General features: G+C 40.6%; 1 protein-coding gene across 2 annotated transcripts in view; it reads left to right on the forward strand.

Moving 5' to 3' along the window:
* The window catches only part of Kiaa1328 (KIAA1328 ortholog), a 288560-nt gene that overhangs the window by 213149 nt on the left and 61111 nt on the right, over positions 1-14300 (forward strand). For both annotated transcript variants that reach the window (XM_021214774.2, XM_021214775.2), the window contains one exon: positions 4365-4546. In XM_021214774.2, the coding sequence (XP_021070433.1) occupies positions 4365-4546 (182 nt within the window). The remainder of the gene's footprint in view (positions 1-4364; positions 4547-14300) is intronic.

Genomic DNA, 14300 nt, shown 5'->3' on the forward strand with positions numbered 1-14300 from the left:
TAGTGTGACCCAGCTCCTGTTATCCTGGGATGCTATTGTCTTAAGATCCTGGGTGTGTTACAATGCGTAGAAGTGGTGTCTCCTTTGAGGGCTGTGGAGTTGTCTAGTCTGTTTGAAACCAAGGTAAACCTGAACTGAGTAAGAGGAACCTGAACCTCTGGTCAGGAAAGGCTCTGGTGTCCTTGTTCATGCTGTCACAGGCCCGTCACTATTGGATTGGAGCAGCTGTTGTGTTCCACTCACCAGTGGTCCTAAGATTGCTTGGGTAGTCTGCTAGGGGCCGTGGGGGTGTCCGCTGATTCTGCACCCTAGGTGACCAGGTGCTGGTGCAGACCAGAAGGGATTTGTGCCCCTGGTCAGGCTGGTTCTCTGCTTCCTTAGTGCTGTCTCAGGTCCCGTGAGCGATTGAATTTGGGCAGAAGTTGTGTTCCACTCACCAGTGATCCTAAAATCTCTTGGGCAGTCCGCTAGGGACCATGGGGGTGTCCACCTAATCCCCACCCTAGGTGACCGGTGCTGGTTCAGACCAGAAGGCATTTGTGCCCTTCATTCTCTGCTTCTTAGGCCGGTTCTCTGCTGCCCTAGTGCTGTCTCAGGTCCTGTGCGCAATTGGGTTGTTGCAGAAGTTGTGTTCCATTCACCAGTGATCCTAAGATCACGTGGGCAGTCCTCTAGGGACCGTGGGGGTGTCTGTCCACTCTGCACCCTAGGTGGCCCAATGCTAGTGCAGACCGGAAGGGATTTATGCCCCTGGTCAGGCTGGTTCTCTGCTTCCCTAGTGCTGTCTCAGGTCCCGTGTGCTATTGGATTGGAGCAGATGTAGTGTTCCACTCACCAGTGATCCTAAAATTGCTTGGGAAGTCCTCTAGGGACTGTGGGGGTGTCCACAGAATCTGCGCCCTAGGTGACCTGGTGCTGGTGCAGACCGGAAGGCCGTATCGTGGATTCTTTAGGAGCACTGTTGGCTTCTAACCTTTAGATGATAATATCAACCTCAATTATTAAAGATAAAAGGCTCTTCAGAAATATGCAGATGCCCTTGTTTGGAAAAATTCTTTCTTCCTACCTCATTTGAGAATTCTTGAACCAAAAGAAGTTGTCCTTTTACCTTTCGTAAGATCCTAACCAGGATAAGGAGAAAAGGAAATGACAGATGAGCCTTCTTCATGAGCATAAATTCCAAAGAATTGTTAAAAAAATATTTAACAAATGTTAACAAATTCAATCCAAGTATATAAAAAGTATTATACAGTTTGACTAAATAAGATTTATCCTAGAAATAGAGTCAGTTCAATATTTGAAAAATCAATCTGTTATTTTCTATAATGAACATGATAAAATAAAATTTGATCTCAAACAGATGCAGAAGTATTTGACATGTCCCATCAGTTCGCATTCATAATGGGGATAGGGAGACTTTGGCAAAATTAAAATCTAATCAAGATTAACAAGGCTGTACCTCATTAATTATAAATATAAGAAATAAGGTAAATTGTATAGGAAGTTCTAACTAATGTCATCAGACATGAAAACATTAGAGAAGAATCAATAACACTGCCTTTATCCTCAAATTACATTTTTTCCCATGTGGAAAATTTGTATAGAACCTATGGAAATGGCTATTACAACCATTACCACAATCATAGAACATAAGATAATACATAAAAGTCGACTGTGGAGCTGGGGTATAAATCTGTTGAAATAGTGCTTGTTTAGTATGTCCAAAGCCCTGAGTTTGATTATCATCACCATATACAGTTGGGTATGGTGGCACATGCTTATAATCCCAGCACTTGGGAGGCTGGGGCAAAAGAATTGCCATGTATATGTGGCCAGACTAGACTACATAGTAAATTCTAGACTAGCCTAGGGTACAGATTGAGACACATTTTTATTTCGATAAAATCAGGCTACACACATAAAATGTCTTTTGAATATAATGGTGGATATAACAGATACATAAATACATGGGATAAACTTTGGTCCTTTGTATCATGGACAAATTAGAACATTGAGTGGTATACAAAGATTTCAACAGTAGGAGAAATCCTGGCCCTTTCAGAGGAGGGAAGAGAGCCATGCTAGAGAGTGTGCTATATGAAATGTCCTACTTGAGCAAAACAAGGAGGGCAGCCATATGTAAGTTCCTAAGGGAGGAAAGGAGCGCTTCATCTTCAGTAAAGGAAGAGTACCCCAGGTGTTGTAGGGGAGAGTTCTATAAAGAGTTTTTCAGCTTTTATAGTTGAAGCTGGTTCCCATGAGAAAAGATAGATTAGCAAGGAAAAAGTTACATAAATGTATTCTTATGTGTATTTCTTATATACATGAGATACACCCACAGAATGTGTCATTTTCAGAGAAGATTTTCAATTCCATCTTCAGCTGTCATCAACAAAGAATGATAAAATCCTAAGACAAATGACAAGACAGAAGAAAAGGCACTTTGTATTTCTCAGGGGCACAAACTGAGTGAAGATAAATATTAGTTATGAATCCTGTTAATCCAGATTCATCTGTAGGTCTGAGATTGTCTTCAGTAGTCAGCTTTCATTCTCCCTAGGAGAGAGGACAGAGCTCCTTTTCTTTCTAGAACACAGAGGGACGTGAGAGCGCTTCCCTGCTTTTGCTCCCTCTTCATCCTCCTCTCCTCCATAGTGCCTCATGTTTGCATTAGGATTCCTTTCTACAGTCCACCCTTTCTCTAAGACTTTTAAAGTTTCCCCACTTGGAAAATAAACACTTTTCACAAGAATGTTGTTCCCACTCTCTGCCATGACTTGTGATTTTTGAATGTGGACATTTTTAAAAATTACTCAAGGATGAGAGTTAGTGAGAAGGAAATTGCACCCAGGGACAAAACTTTCAAAAATGGGGAATGTAAAGCTCTCATTTCCACATAAAAAATATCTTAGAAAATCTCAGTTATATGCAGATGAGAAGGCACTGCACATGAAGATGGTTGTCCAGGTGTATGTCTTCTTTCCTATCTTTCTGTGGTGGACACTAAAGTGGATTCTGGCTGCCTGACTAGCCCCTGCAGTTCTTTCAACAGATCCCTGCAAATTAAGCTGCATATCAATTTAGATGCTTTGTAGTTGATGCATAGAACAAAGAACTAAGAAGGACCACCACATAATCTAGTGAAATCTGGAGCTCACTAGGTGTATGGGTTTGTAAATCTAAAGGAAAAGCAAGAGAAGGGAAGGGAAAAGAAAAGATTATTTAGCAGTTACCACCTTACTCATGTAGGTTCAGCTTTTCTTTAGAGTTTAGAACTCTGGTCAAAAGGAGAAGCCATCTTCTAAAGGAACAGCCATGATTACAGAATCCCCTGGGGAGATTTAAAAAAGAAGGGAGAGGGCTGGAGAGATGGCTCAGCTGTTGAGAGCACTGACTGCTCTTCCAGAGATCCTGAGTTCAGTTCCCAACAACCACATGGTTGTTGATCTGTAATGGGATCTGATACCCTCTTCTGGTGTGTCTGAAGACAGCTACAGTGTGCTCATATACATAAAATGAATAAATGATTCTTTAAAAAAGGGGGGGGGGAGAACAGGAGAAGGAAACAGGCAAGGAGGAAGCAGACAGATCTATGCATGAGACTCCAGAAGTCATCTTACTAAAACTTTTCTAGATAATTTAAATTCACTACCAGGTTATGAATCAATTCCTAAAATTAGCCCTTTTTTTTTGAGAGCACTGCTTGAACAGAGGCCCTTTTCCCTGTCACATTTGCTAAGCTTGCCAGCATTTTTCTTACAAGCCTGCCTCCTTGTGTCAATATCAGTGTGTTCCATTCCTCCATTGTTTTCCACCATTATTTCTATGAGGCTTTGACATGCCAATCAAAGTCATTGTATTTCCACACTCCTGCCATCCTTTGGTGACCCTGCCATCCACGTGTGGTTGGTCCATCCCTGACATAGGTAAAGACATTTTGTTCTTTCTCTCTCTTTTCTAACGTTCTTTTCTTTTGCATTTCTGATAGTCTTTGATCCCTCATTGCTTTGCTTTCTTCTGCTTGTGTCTACCAGACCATAAGGTTAATTTAAATGGTTCCTACCATCAGACTTAACTACCATTTGCCTCCAGTTGCTACACTAGCCCTGGATAACTAAATTTCATTTCCAGAACTCCAAATGTGCATTTTGAGGATTAACATCATTTAAATAATTCTCCAAAATTATTGTAGCAAGACACAAAATGTTCCTTCAGAAAAAATATTCAAATTATATGTCAATTAAAATAAGAAAAGGATTCTTACTGCCATAGTTGTATTGAAATTCATGCTGATTTCAAATATGTGCATATGATCTATGTCTTCCCCTGTGCCCTGCATACTCCATTCATGCTTCCTCTTTCAGCTTATGGAAGCCAAAATGTGATGGATGGCTGCGTGGAACCTCAACATCCTTTAAAAAGTGCCCAGACTCTCCAAACAGTGGGCAAAACCAGAGGGAGAAGAAAACTGTTGAGTTTCAGTCACATGTGGAGAATGGTATCCAGTGGGCTTGTCAACAGAATGATATATGCAGACCCCAGAGAGGTGAGTGTAGTGTCTGCACTAGCAGAAAGAAAAGGGGCCAAGGATGGTGGAAGGTGGCTGATGCATGCGAGCCAGTGAACAGCAGGTGATTTCTACTATGCTGAGCTGTAGTTAGCATTTCAGATAAACATATGCCTGGAAAGCTGTGGGTGGCCCAGCTACTAGATTCTCAAATCACCTCTCGGGAATATTGATATGAAAAGCTGTCCAGTTTGGCCTTCCTTTTAAAAGCTGAATTGAGCAGTAAGCATGGTTGTAGATACCAAATGATTTTTCCAAAGTGAGTAATAAAATAAGGAGTTGAACATAAATCTCTCCTGGAAAAGTATGGCCTCAAATTGATTGATAATGTAGGGAATATGGAGGAGAAATCATGAGCAACTTTCACATTATAACTAAAACCCAATCTCACAACTCTCAACAAATAGTGCCTAGAACTCTTTGAAGTGCTGATAATACTTCCTGGTTTATATGTAGGGTTTAAAAGGAAATAAACTACAAGTAACTCTGAAATACTGCATGAAAGAGATGTGTGTTTTCCAGTTGGTTCTGAAGTGACTCCTGTGCAGTCTATTCCAACAGCCTTAAGGACTGACTTGAAAGGATGAGCCTCCTGTGGAAAGATGTATAGGAAACAGGTTACCTCTGCTCACACCCTCCTCAGGACTATTATTCTGATTTCTTCTTCTTACATGCTCTCTTCTAACAGGCAAGCTCTTCTCCTGCTAATGTTAATCAACCTACTGTTCATAATTTTTACAGCTCTCACATTAGCTTATTTATTTGTGAAAATTGTTATATGCACCTTTCCTTGCTTTCACCAGCTGCTGCCAGCATTGCTTCGTTCTGGAGGTATGGAGATTTAGCTAGGTAATAGCCACGAATATGGTTGTTTAGATAGGTAATAGCCCCCATACACTTAAGTGTTTTAAAATTTGGCTACAAGGAATGGTACTGTTTGGAGGTGTTACTCTGTTGGAGTAGGTGTGGATGTTTTGGAAGAAGTGTGTCACTGTGGAGGCAGGCTTTGAGGTCTCATGTATGCTGAAGTCTTGCCAGTTTGACTCTCTTCTGCCTGTGGATCAGGATGTAGATGCATTGGTCCTATTCCAACACGTGTGCCTGAAGTCTGCCATGTTTCCTCCCATGTTGATGATGGACTGAATCTCTGAAACTGTAAGCCAGTCCCATTTAAATGTTTTCTTGTATAAGAGGTGATTTGGTTATGATGTCTCTTTACAGCAATGAAACCCGTGATAGAAGTTGGTACCAATGAATGGAGTATTGCTGTGATAGACCTAATCATGCTTTTGTTTAGAGGAATGTGGATTTTGGTACTTTTAAAAAAAGGAAAACAGTGATGCTGAGGGTGATTTGAACTGTAGGGCCTGGCTCAAGAGGTTTCAGAGGAGAAGAATTTTAGAATGTTGCCTAGAGATCATTCTTGCGATATTTTGCTAAAGAATGTGGCTTCATTTTCCCTTTGTCTTAAGAGTCTACCTGAGGCGAAGGTGAAGAAATTTAGATAATTACATTGGCAAAGGAAATCTAAAAACAGCTTAGAATAGATTTTTTTTTTTCCGAGACAGGGTTTCTCTGTGTAGCCCTGGCTGTCCTGGAACTCACTCTGTAGACCAGGCTGGCCTCGAACTCAGAAATTCACCTGCCTCTGCCTCTAGAATAGATTCTATCCTGTGGTTTACTCTTATAAAGAGTATACGTCTTACAAACTGAGCAAGGAAAATATAAAATGTATGGTTCAAGGATTAAAGAGGTATCAGGAAATAGAATGGAGCTAAGTCCTGTGTTCAAATAAATACATAGATTAAAGATATTAAATGGAATTAAGGGAGTGGTGGCCTCAGGGTAAGATCCCACCTAACTAATCTTAAAGAAATTTTAAAAAAGCTTAGGTCCAGGTATGGTGGTGTACACCATTAATTCCAGCATTTGGGAGACAAAGTCATTGAGACCTCTTGAGTTCAAGGTTAGTCTACAGAGTAAATTCGAGGAAGCCAAACTTAGGCAGTGAAGGAAATAATCTGAAACAGAAAGCTGGTGGAGATATAATAGAAAAAGAAGGCCATGTTCCAGTCACAGCAAGCAGCAGAACTTGGCAGCGTCAGCAACATGGCTCTGGCTTTAGAGTCAAGAATAGAAGAAAGGGAATATAGAATTTCCCTTTATTACTAAAGAAAGTCACTTTCTGGAAGAGGTGTCATTACATGGAGGCCTAGAAACAAAGGGGTCATTAAATATTCTTCCATGACTAAGAAAAGTCACTGAGGCTAGAGCATGTGGCTGGGATGAAGTCTGAATTTCCTTGGAGGTCCCAAAATGTTGATGTCAGAGACATGGGATCCTTGGAAAGAAAAGCTGCTAACAGGGAATGGAACCTGCTGCAGACAGACCTCAGTCAGATCCCCATCAGCAGGAAAACTCAGGGTTGCTGTTATAGGCGAGCAAGGAGTTGGTGGGGATGACAGACAGGTACACAGAGTGTGTATCTGAATGCAATTTCTCAAATCAAACACCAGTCTTATAGTACAGAAGAAAAACAAGAAAGCTAGGTGAATATATCTGCCAAGGTACATCCATAATATTTCTTTACACAAAACAAAGAAAATGCATACATAAAAAGCTAGGGGGAGCCAGGCAGTGTTTACAACTGAGAAAGGAACAACCCTTAATTAAGATCAGCTAAACACAGGAGCCAGGTGAATGCTCTGATACAATGCAAGTCTATTGTTAAACCCACCACCAGGGGTCCTTTAGTAAATACCTAATTATGCTATTCCTCTGGGCCTAGTGAAAAACATGCACCAGGGGAATTCCATTCTACTAACCCTTTCATGGATAATACTACAGTTCCTCCTCAAACCACAACCCACCTTTTTTCTAGGCCATTGTATATTATTGTGTATGGGTATACTCAGCTATTGTTCTAAGTAATTACTATGTAGACTAGCCCTGAGGTTTCTAGCTCTATTCAAGTAAACTGTAATGTCTGTTTGCTTTCACTGTCTCTACTAGAGGTAAGTTTGAATGTTACTGAATAGGTAACATTCTTATTGAATTCCAAGCTCAGGGTTAGCTTCAAGGACTTCCTAGGACATTGGAACAAAGATGGGGGCTAATCTAATTTAGCTATATGTCAAAATCAATCCTTAAAGGCACTTATAATAAAACAATATTGGGGGAGAGCACACAGATCCATACACCAGATTAAAGTGGGGACAGGTTTGGAACATACCTGCTATGGGAATGCCCAGGTTCCAAGAGGCTAAGTTTCCATGAAACTCTTTGCCTCAGGACTGCTTCCAGGCTTCTAGGCCTGTCACACGAGTCACTACTGGAGTAGATGTAGCGGGAACCAACCCAAGAAAAAGAAGTGTGTTGTAGTCAACCAGGCTGAAATGAGTTGGAAATCTGAAGAGCATTTTCACATCAGACATAGAGATGCAGAATTTGGAGGATTTTGTTTTTTTTTTTTTTTCTTTTTTTCATTTTTTAAAATCTATTTGAAATATTAAACATGATAGAAGTAGAAAAATAATCTCTTATGAAGTCCTCTATGAAACCAACTTGTGACAAGTTCCTCATTAGACAGAAACTGTTCCATCTCCAAGGGAGAATACACAGTGTAACTGTGACTTCACAGGACGAATTAGGTAGTATTCCTTCTGTTTCTGTTTTGTGGAATAGTTTGAAGAGTATTGGTATTAGGTCTTCTTTGAAGGTCTGATAGAATTGTGCACTAAACCCATCTGGTCCTGGGCTTTTTTTTGGTTGGGAGACTTTTAATGATTGCTTCTATTTCTATATGGGTTATGGAACTGTTTAAATGGTTTATCTGATCCTGATTTCACTTAGGTATTTGGTATCTCTCTAGAAAATTGTCCATTTCATCCAGATTTTCCCATTTTGTTGAATATAGGCTTTTGTAGTAGGATCTTATGATTTTTTTTTAAATTTCCTCAGTTTCTGTTGTTATATCTCCCCTTTCATTTCCGATTTTGTAAATTTGGATACTGTCTCTGTGCCCTCTGGTTAGTCTGGCTAAGGGTTTATCTATCTTGTTGATTTTTCTCAAAGAACCAGCTCCTGGTTTTGGTGATTCTTTGTATAGATCTTTTTGTTTCTACTTGGTTGATTTCAGCTCTGAGTCTGATTATTTTCTGCTGTCTATACCTCTTGGTTGTATTTGCTTCTTTTTGTTCTACAGCTTTCAGGTGTGCTGTCAAGCTGCTAGTGTATGCTCTCCTTTCTTTTTGGAGGCACTCATAACTATGAGTTTTCCTCTTAGTGCTTTCCTTGTGTCCCATAAATTTGGGTATGATGTGCCTTCATTTTCATTAAATTCTAAAGTCTTTAATTTCTTTATTTCTTCCTTAACCAAGTTATCATTGAGTAGGGTGTTGTTCAGCTGACATGTATATGTGGGCTTTGTTGCTATTGCCTTAGTCCGTGGTGATCTGATAGGTTGCATGGGATTATTTCAATCTTCTTTTATCTGTTAAGGCCAATTTTGTGACCAATTATGTTTTGGAGAAGGTACCATGAGGTGCTGAGAAGAAGGTATATATTCTTTTGTTTTAGGATGAAATGTTCTATAGATATCTCTTAAATCCATTTGATCCATAACTTCTGTTAGTTTTAATGTGTCTCTGTTTAGGTTGTGTTTCTCAGATCTGTCCATTGATGAGAGTGGGTTGTTGAAGTCTCCCACTATTATTATGTGAGGTGTGATGTGTGCTTTGACCTTTAGTAAAGTTTCTTTCATAAATGTGGTTGCCCTTGCATTTGGAGCATAGATTTCAGAATTGAGAGTTCTTCTTGGTAGATTTTTTTCCTTTGACCAGTATGAAGTATCCTTTCCTATCTTTTTTTGATAACTTTAGGTTGTAAGTTGATTTTATTCAATATTAGAATGGCTACTTCAGCTTGTTTCTTGAGGCCATTTGCTTGGAAAATTGTTTTCCTGCCTTTTACTCTGAGATAGTGTCTCTCTTTGACACTGAGGTCCATTTCCTGTATGCAGCAAAATGCTGGGTCCTGTTTACATATCTATGTCTTTTGGGGGTAGGGAATTGAGTCCATTGATGTTAAGAGAGGTTAAAGAATAGTGATTGTTTCTTCCTGTTATTTTTGATGTTATTTTTATGATTATGTGGTTATCTTCTTTTGGGTTTGTTGAAAGATTACTTTGTTGCTTTTTCTAGGGTGTAGTTTCCCTCCTTGTATTAGCACTTTCCATCTGTTATCGTTTGTAGGGCTGGATTTGTGGAAAGTTATTGTGTAAATTTGTTTCTGTCATGGAATATCTTGGTTTCTCCATCTATAGTAATTGAGAGTTTTGCTGGNTGTAGTAGCCTGAGCTGGCATTTGTGTCCTCTTAGGGTCTGTATAACATCTGCCCAGGATCTTCTAGCTTCCAGTCTCTGTTGAGAAGTCTGGTGTAGTTCTGATAGGTCTACCTTTATAAGTTACTTGACCTTTTTCCCTTACTGCTTTTAAAATTCTTTCTTTGTTTTGTGCATTTGGTGTTTTGATTATTATGTGATGGGAGGAAATTATTTTCTGGTCCAATCTATTTGGAGTTCTGTAGGCTTCTTGTATGTTTATGGACATCTCTTTCTTTAGGTTAGGGAAGTTATCTTCTATTTTTTTTTTTTTTTTTTGAAGATATTTACTGGCCCTTTAAGTTGGGAATCTTCACTCTCTTCTCTACCTGTTATCCTTAGGTTTGGTCTTCTCATTGTGTCCTGGATTTCCTGGATGTTTTGGGTTAGGAACTTTTTGCTTGTTCCATTTTGTTTGACTGTTGTGTCAATGTTTTCTTTGGTATCTTCTGCACCTGAGATTCTCTCTTCTATCTCTTGTATTCTGTTGGTGATGCTTGGATCATTGACTCCTGATCTTTTTCCTAGGTTTTCTATCTCCAGTGTTGTCTCCCTTTGTGATCTCTTTATTGTTTCTATTTCCAGTTTTAGATCCTGGTTGATTTTGTTCACCTACTTCACCTGTTTGGTTGTATTTTTCCTGTAATTCTATAAGGGATTTTTGTGTTACCTCTTTAAGGGCTTCTACCTGTTTTCCTGTGTTCTCCTGTATTTCTTAAAGGGAGTTATTTATGTTCTTCCTTAAGTCCTCTATCATCATTATGAGGTGTAATTTTAAATCAGGGTCTTGCTTTTCTGGTGTATTGGGGTATCAAGGTCCCACCGTGGTTGGAGAACTAGATTCTGATGATGCCAAGTAGCCTTGGTTTCTGTTGCTTATGTCTTTGCCCTTGCCTCTCGCCATCTGGTTATCTGGTGTTAGTGGGTCTTGCTGTCTCTGACTGTGGCTTGTTCCTCCTGCAAGCCTTTGTGTCAGTACTCCTGGGAGACTAGTTCTCTCCTGGATGAATTCGGGTATGGAGAGCTATGGCACAGGGTCAGCTCCGGGGTACAGACAGAAACAGGAAGGATCCTGTCCTGGCTGTTCCTTAGTTCCTGTGTCCTGATAGCTCTAGGCGGGTCCCTCTTAGGCCAGGAATTTGATCATAAGCCATGGTCTTACCTGTGTTCGAAGGAATGTTCACACACCCTATGACATAGAATTAACTCCAAGTGCTATGACATAGGATCAGCTCCCAGCTAAGATGGAAACCGGAAGAATCCTGTCCAGACTTTGGAGTTTCCCCAGCTGGTTTAATGGTAATCTATCTCCTGTGCCACTGTATGTTGGAAGTATGTGATCTAGTTTTGATTTTGATATTATTCAGTGTGTATGGCTTGTATATGTTTGACCCAGGGAGTGGCACTATCAGAAGATGTGGCCCTGTTGAATTAGGTATGACCTTGTTGGAGTAGGTGTGTCACTATGAGTGTGGGCTTTAATACCCTAGTCCTAGCTGCCTGGAAGTGAGTATTCTGCTAGCAGTCTTTAGATGAAGGTGTAGAACTCTCAGCTCCTCCTGCACCATGCCTGCCTGGATGCTGACATGCTCTCACCTGATGATAATGGACTGAACCTATGAACCTGTATGCCAGCCCCAATTAAATATCCTTCTAAGAGTTGACTTGGTCATGGTGTCTGTTCACAGCAGTAAAACTCTAACTAAGACATATAGGATTACAGTTAAGAGATTGTATAAATCTCAGAAGAGATTTGAACATTGGACTTTTGAACATCATTGAGACTGTAATGGACTATGGGGACCTTGAAGTTAGACTAAATGCATTTTGCTTTATGTTATGGCTATGATGGCCAGGGAGTGTAACATGATGGTTTGAATAGGTATGGCTCCCATAGACTCATGTGTTTGAATGCTCGGTCATAGGGAGTGGGTCATATTAGGAGATATGGTCTTTTATGAGCAGGTGTGGTCTTGTTGGAGGAAATGTGTCACTGTGGAGGTGGGCTCTGAAGTCTCAGATACGCTCATTTGGCCAGTATGACATAGTCTTTCTGCTGCCTGTGGATCAAGATGTAGAACTCTTAGCTCCTCCAGCACCATGTTTGCCTGAATGCCTCCATGCTTCTCGACATGATGATAATGGACTGAAGTTCTCCAACTATAAGCCAGCTCCATTTAAATGTTATCCTTTATGAGACTTTCTGTGGTCAAAAATCTCTCTTCACAACCATGAAACCCAAACTACAACAACCAGTCATCTAGAAATTGCTTTATCCCCTTTCAAGTAACTGAGAGATGATATATTTCCAAACATTGAAAGGGAAAATGCCACCATTTCTCTTTGGCCCAAGGCAAATACTCGACAGAGCTCTAGTGAAGACGGTGTTGAAGCTTCATTTTAGTCATTGGTACCAAAGACAAAGATGAAGTTGAAAAGACTTAGAGTCTGACCTAGCCTCTGCTTTCTGTGGCAATGTTCTTTCAGCTGTGGGAACCCTTATTTTGGTCCTCCATACTCTCGACACTGTACTACAGAGAGAGGAAAACCAGTGAGAATTGCTGTGGTGCCCTCTGCCCGGCTTAACATGGTTTGCTGTTGGCTTGTCAACACACATATGTTGTGTGACAGCACTGAAATGAAATTGTATGATGAAACACCACACAGCAAAAGCAGAGGGACAAAGAGCATGTGTGGCTGGTTGAGACTGCTGTAGTGTTAGAGAGCAGCTCCGGAGACACTTGTCAGGCACAGTCAGGACAGCCTAGCTAAGCTGAAGGCAACTCTCTCCGTGCCCCAGCAAAAGAAGCCAGAAGCCCGGAAAGAGCTGGTGTCTTCCACCCAAAAAAAAAATCAATTTCTAATTGGAAACAAAATCATTTTTGACTAACAGGAATTCAGAACCCATTACTTGTGTTGCGTCGTCTGCTGACATTCAGTACTTTGGTTGTGCACAGTGAATCCTGGTAGTGCTGCTAGACAATCGATCTTACCTGGAGGGAAGCTGTTCCATATCTGCAGAGTTTCAGGAACACTATCATTTGCCATTTTATTTTCCAGCCTCTCCCCTCACTGTTCTTTTTCCTTTGTCTTTAGATGGTGCAAGGATCTAGTGTGATAATGAAAATAATATCAAAAATCTTCTTATCTGCATAAGAGTTTGAATGTTTTAGCATGTTGAGATAGGCCGAGGAACCATGAAGTTTTTCTGCTTATGGGGAAGATTATCTAGTATTTTTCTCTTCTTTTATGGTCTGTGTGCTTGCTGAAGACATGAAGTTGCCCCCTTGAGCCTCTCTGCCAGTGCAGAGCTGGTGTGTGCAGATTAGAGAGGGGACAGGGTTATTGCTATGACCCTGGCTACAGCACCCAGCCCAGTGGGTGAATTATCTTTCCCCAGTGTGCATTGTGGGTCTGGATGCCCTGGTTATTACAGTGCCAGTGACCCAGCACTGAGTGCCCAAGCTACACTGCTTGGTTGGCCCCTCCTTAATTGCTTTCCTTTCATTAGCATGACAGAATCTTTTGGTGTACATTTCTGTTTTATATCCATTGTTTCTTTTGTTGTTCTTTAATCCTGAGGTGCTATACAGGATATTTACTGCAGGACTATTAATCTTTATTACCATCACTCCCTTACTTCTCTTGTTTGCCTCACCATTCTGCCAACATTATTCACACTAAATATAAAAGAAACAGACTCTCAGCTCAATGGACAGCCTTATGATAACAAGAATAGCTATGTTATCAAAATTGGCTTACAGTATAAACCTCTTCCATTAGTGCTTAGTCTGCTGTGTTTTCATTCTTTTTGTTGTTTTTGTGGGGTTTTGTTATTGTTTGTTTGCTTCCCTGAGTTATGTAGAATGGGGGGATGTTACTTTGGAAAAATCTAAACTTGGTTCAAGAGGTTTTAGAAGGAATGCTGGGGGCAGCAGGGATTCCCATGAGCTTCCTGCCTCTCCCTCCTTACCATGCATCAGCAAACGTTCTAGGACTGCTTCTACCTGAGCAGCCACTGTCACTCTGTCACAAGAGCTCAGAGAACTTGGGTCATATTCCCTGTGGTGCTGATCAACTAGCTGAGGCTGAAGCCACTGGGTACAAGTTCCAGAATGAAAATATTAGCCCATGGGGCTTGGCACTGCCCTTTCTTTTTTTTTCTTTTCCAATTTGATATTTTCTTTTTTCTTAATTTTATTATTATTATTTTCTTTATTTACATTTCAAATGCTATCCCAAAAGTTACCCATACCCTCCCCCCCCGCCCCTGCTCCCCCACCCACCCACTCCCACTTCTTGGCCCTGGCATTCCCCTGTGCTGGGTCATATAAAGTTTGCAAGACCAAGGG

The sequence above is a fragment of the Mus pahari genome, chromosome 15, assembly GCF_900095145.1.
Source record: "Mus pahari chromosome 15, PAHARI_EIJ_v1.1, whole genome shotgun sequence".
Lineage (NCBI taxonomy): Eukaryota > Metazoa > Chordata > Mammalia > Rodentia > Muridae > Mus > Mus pahari.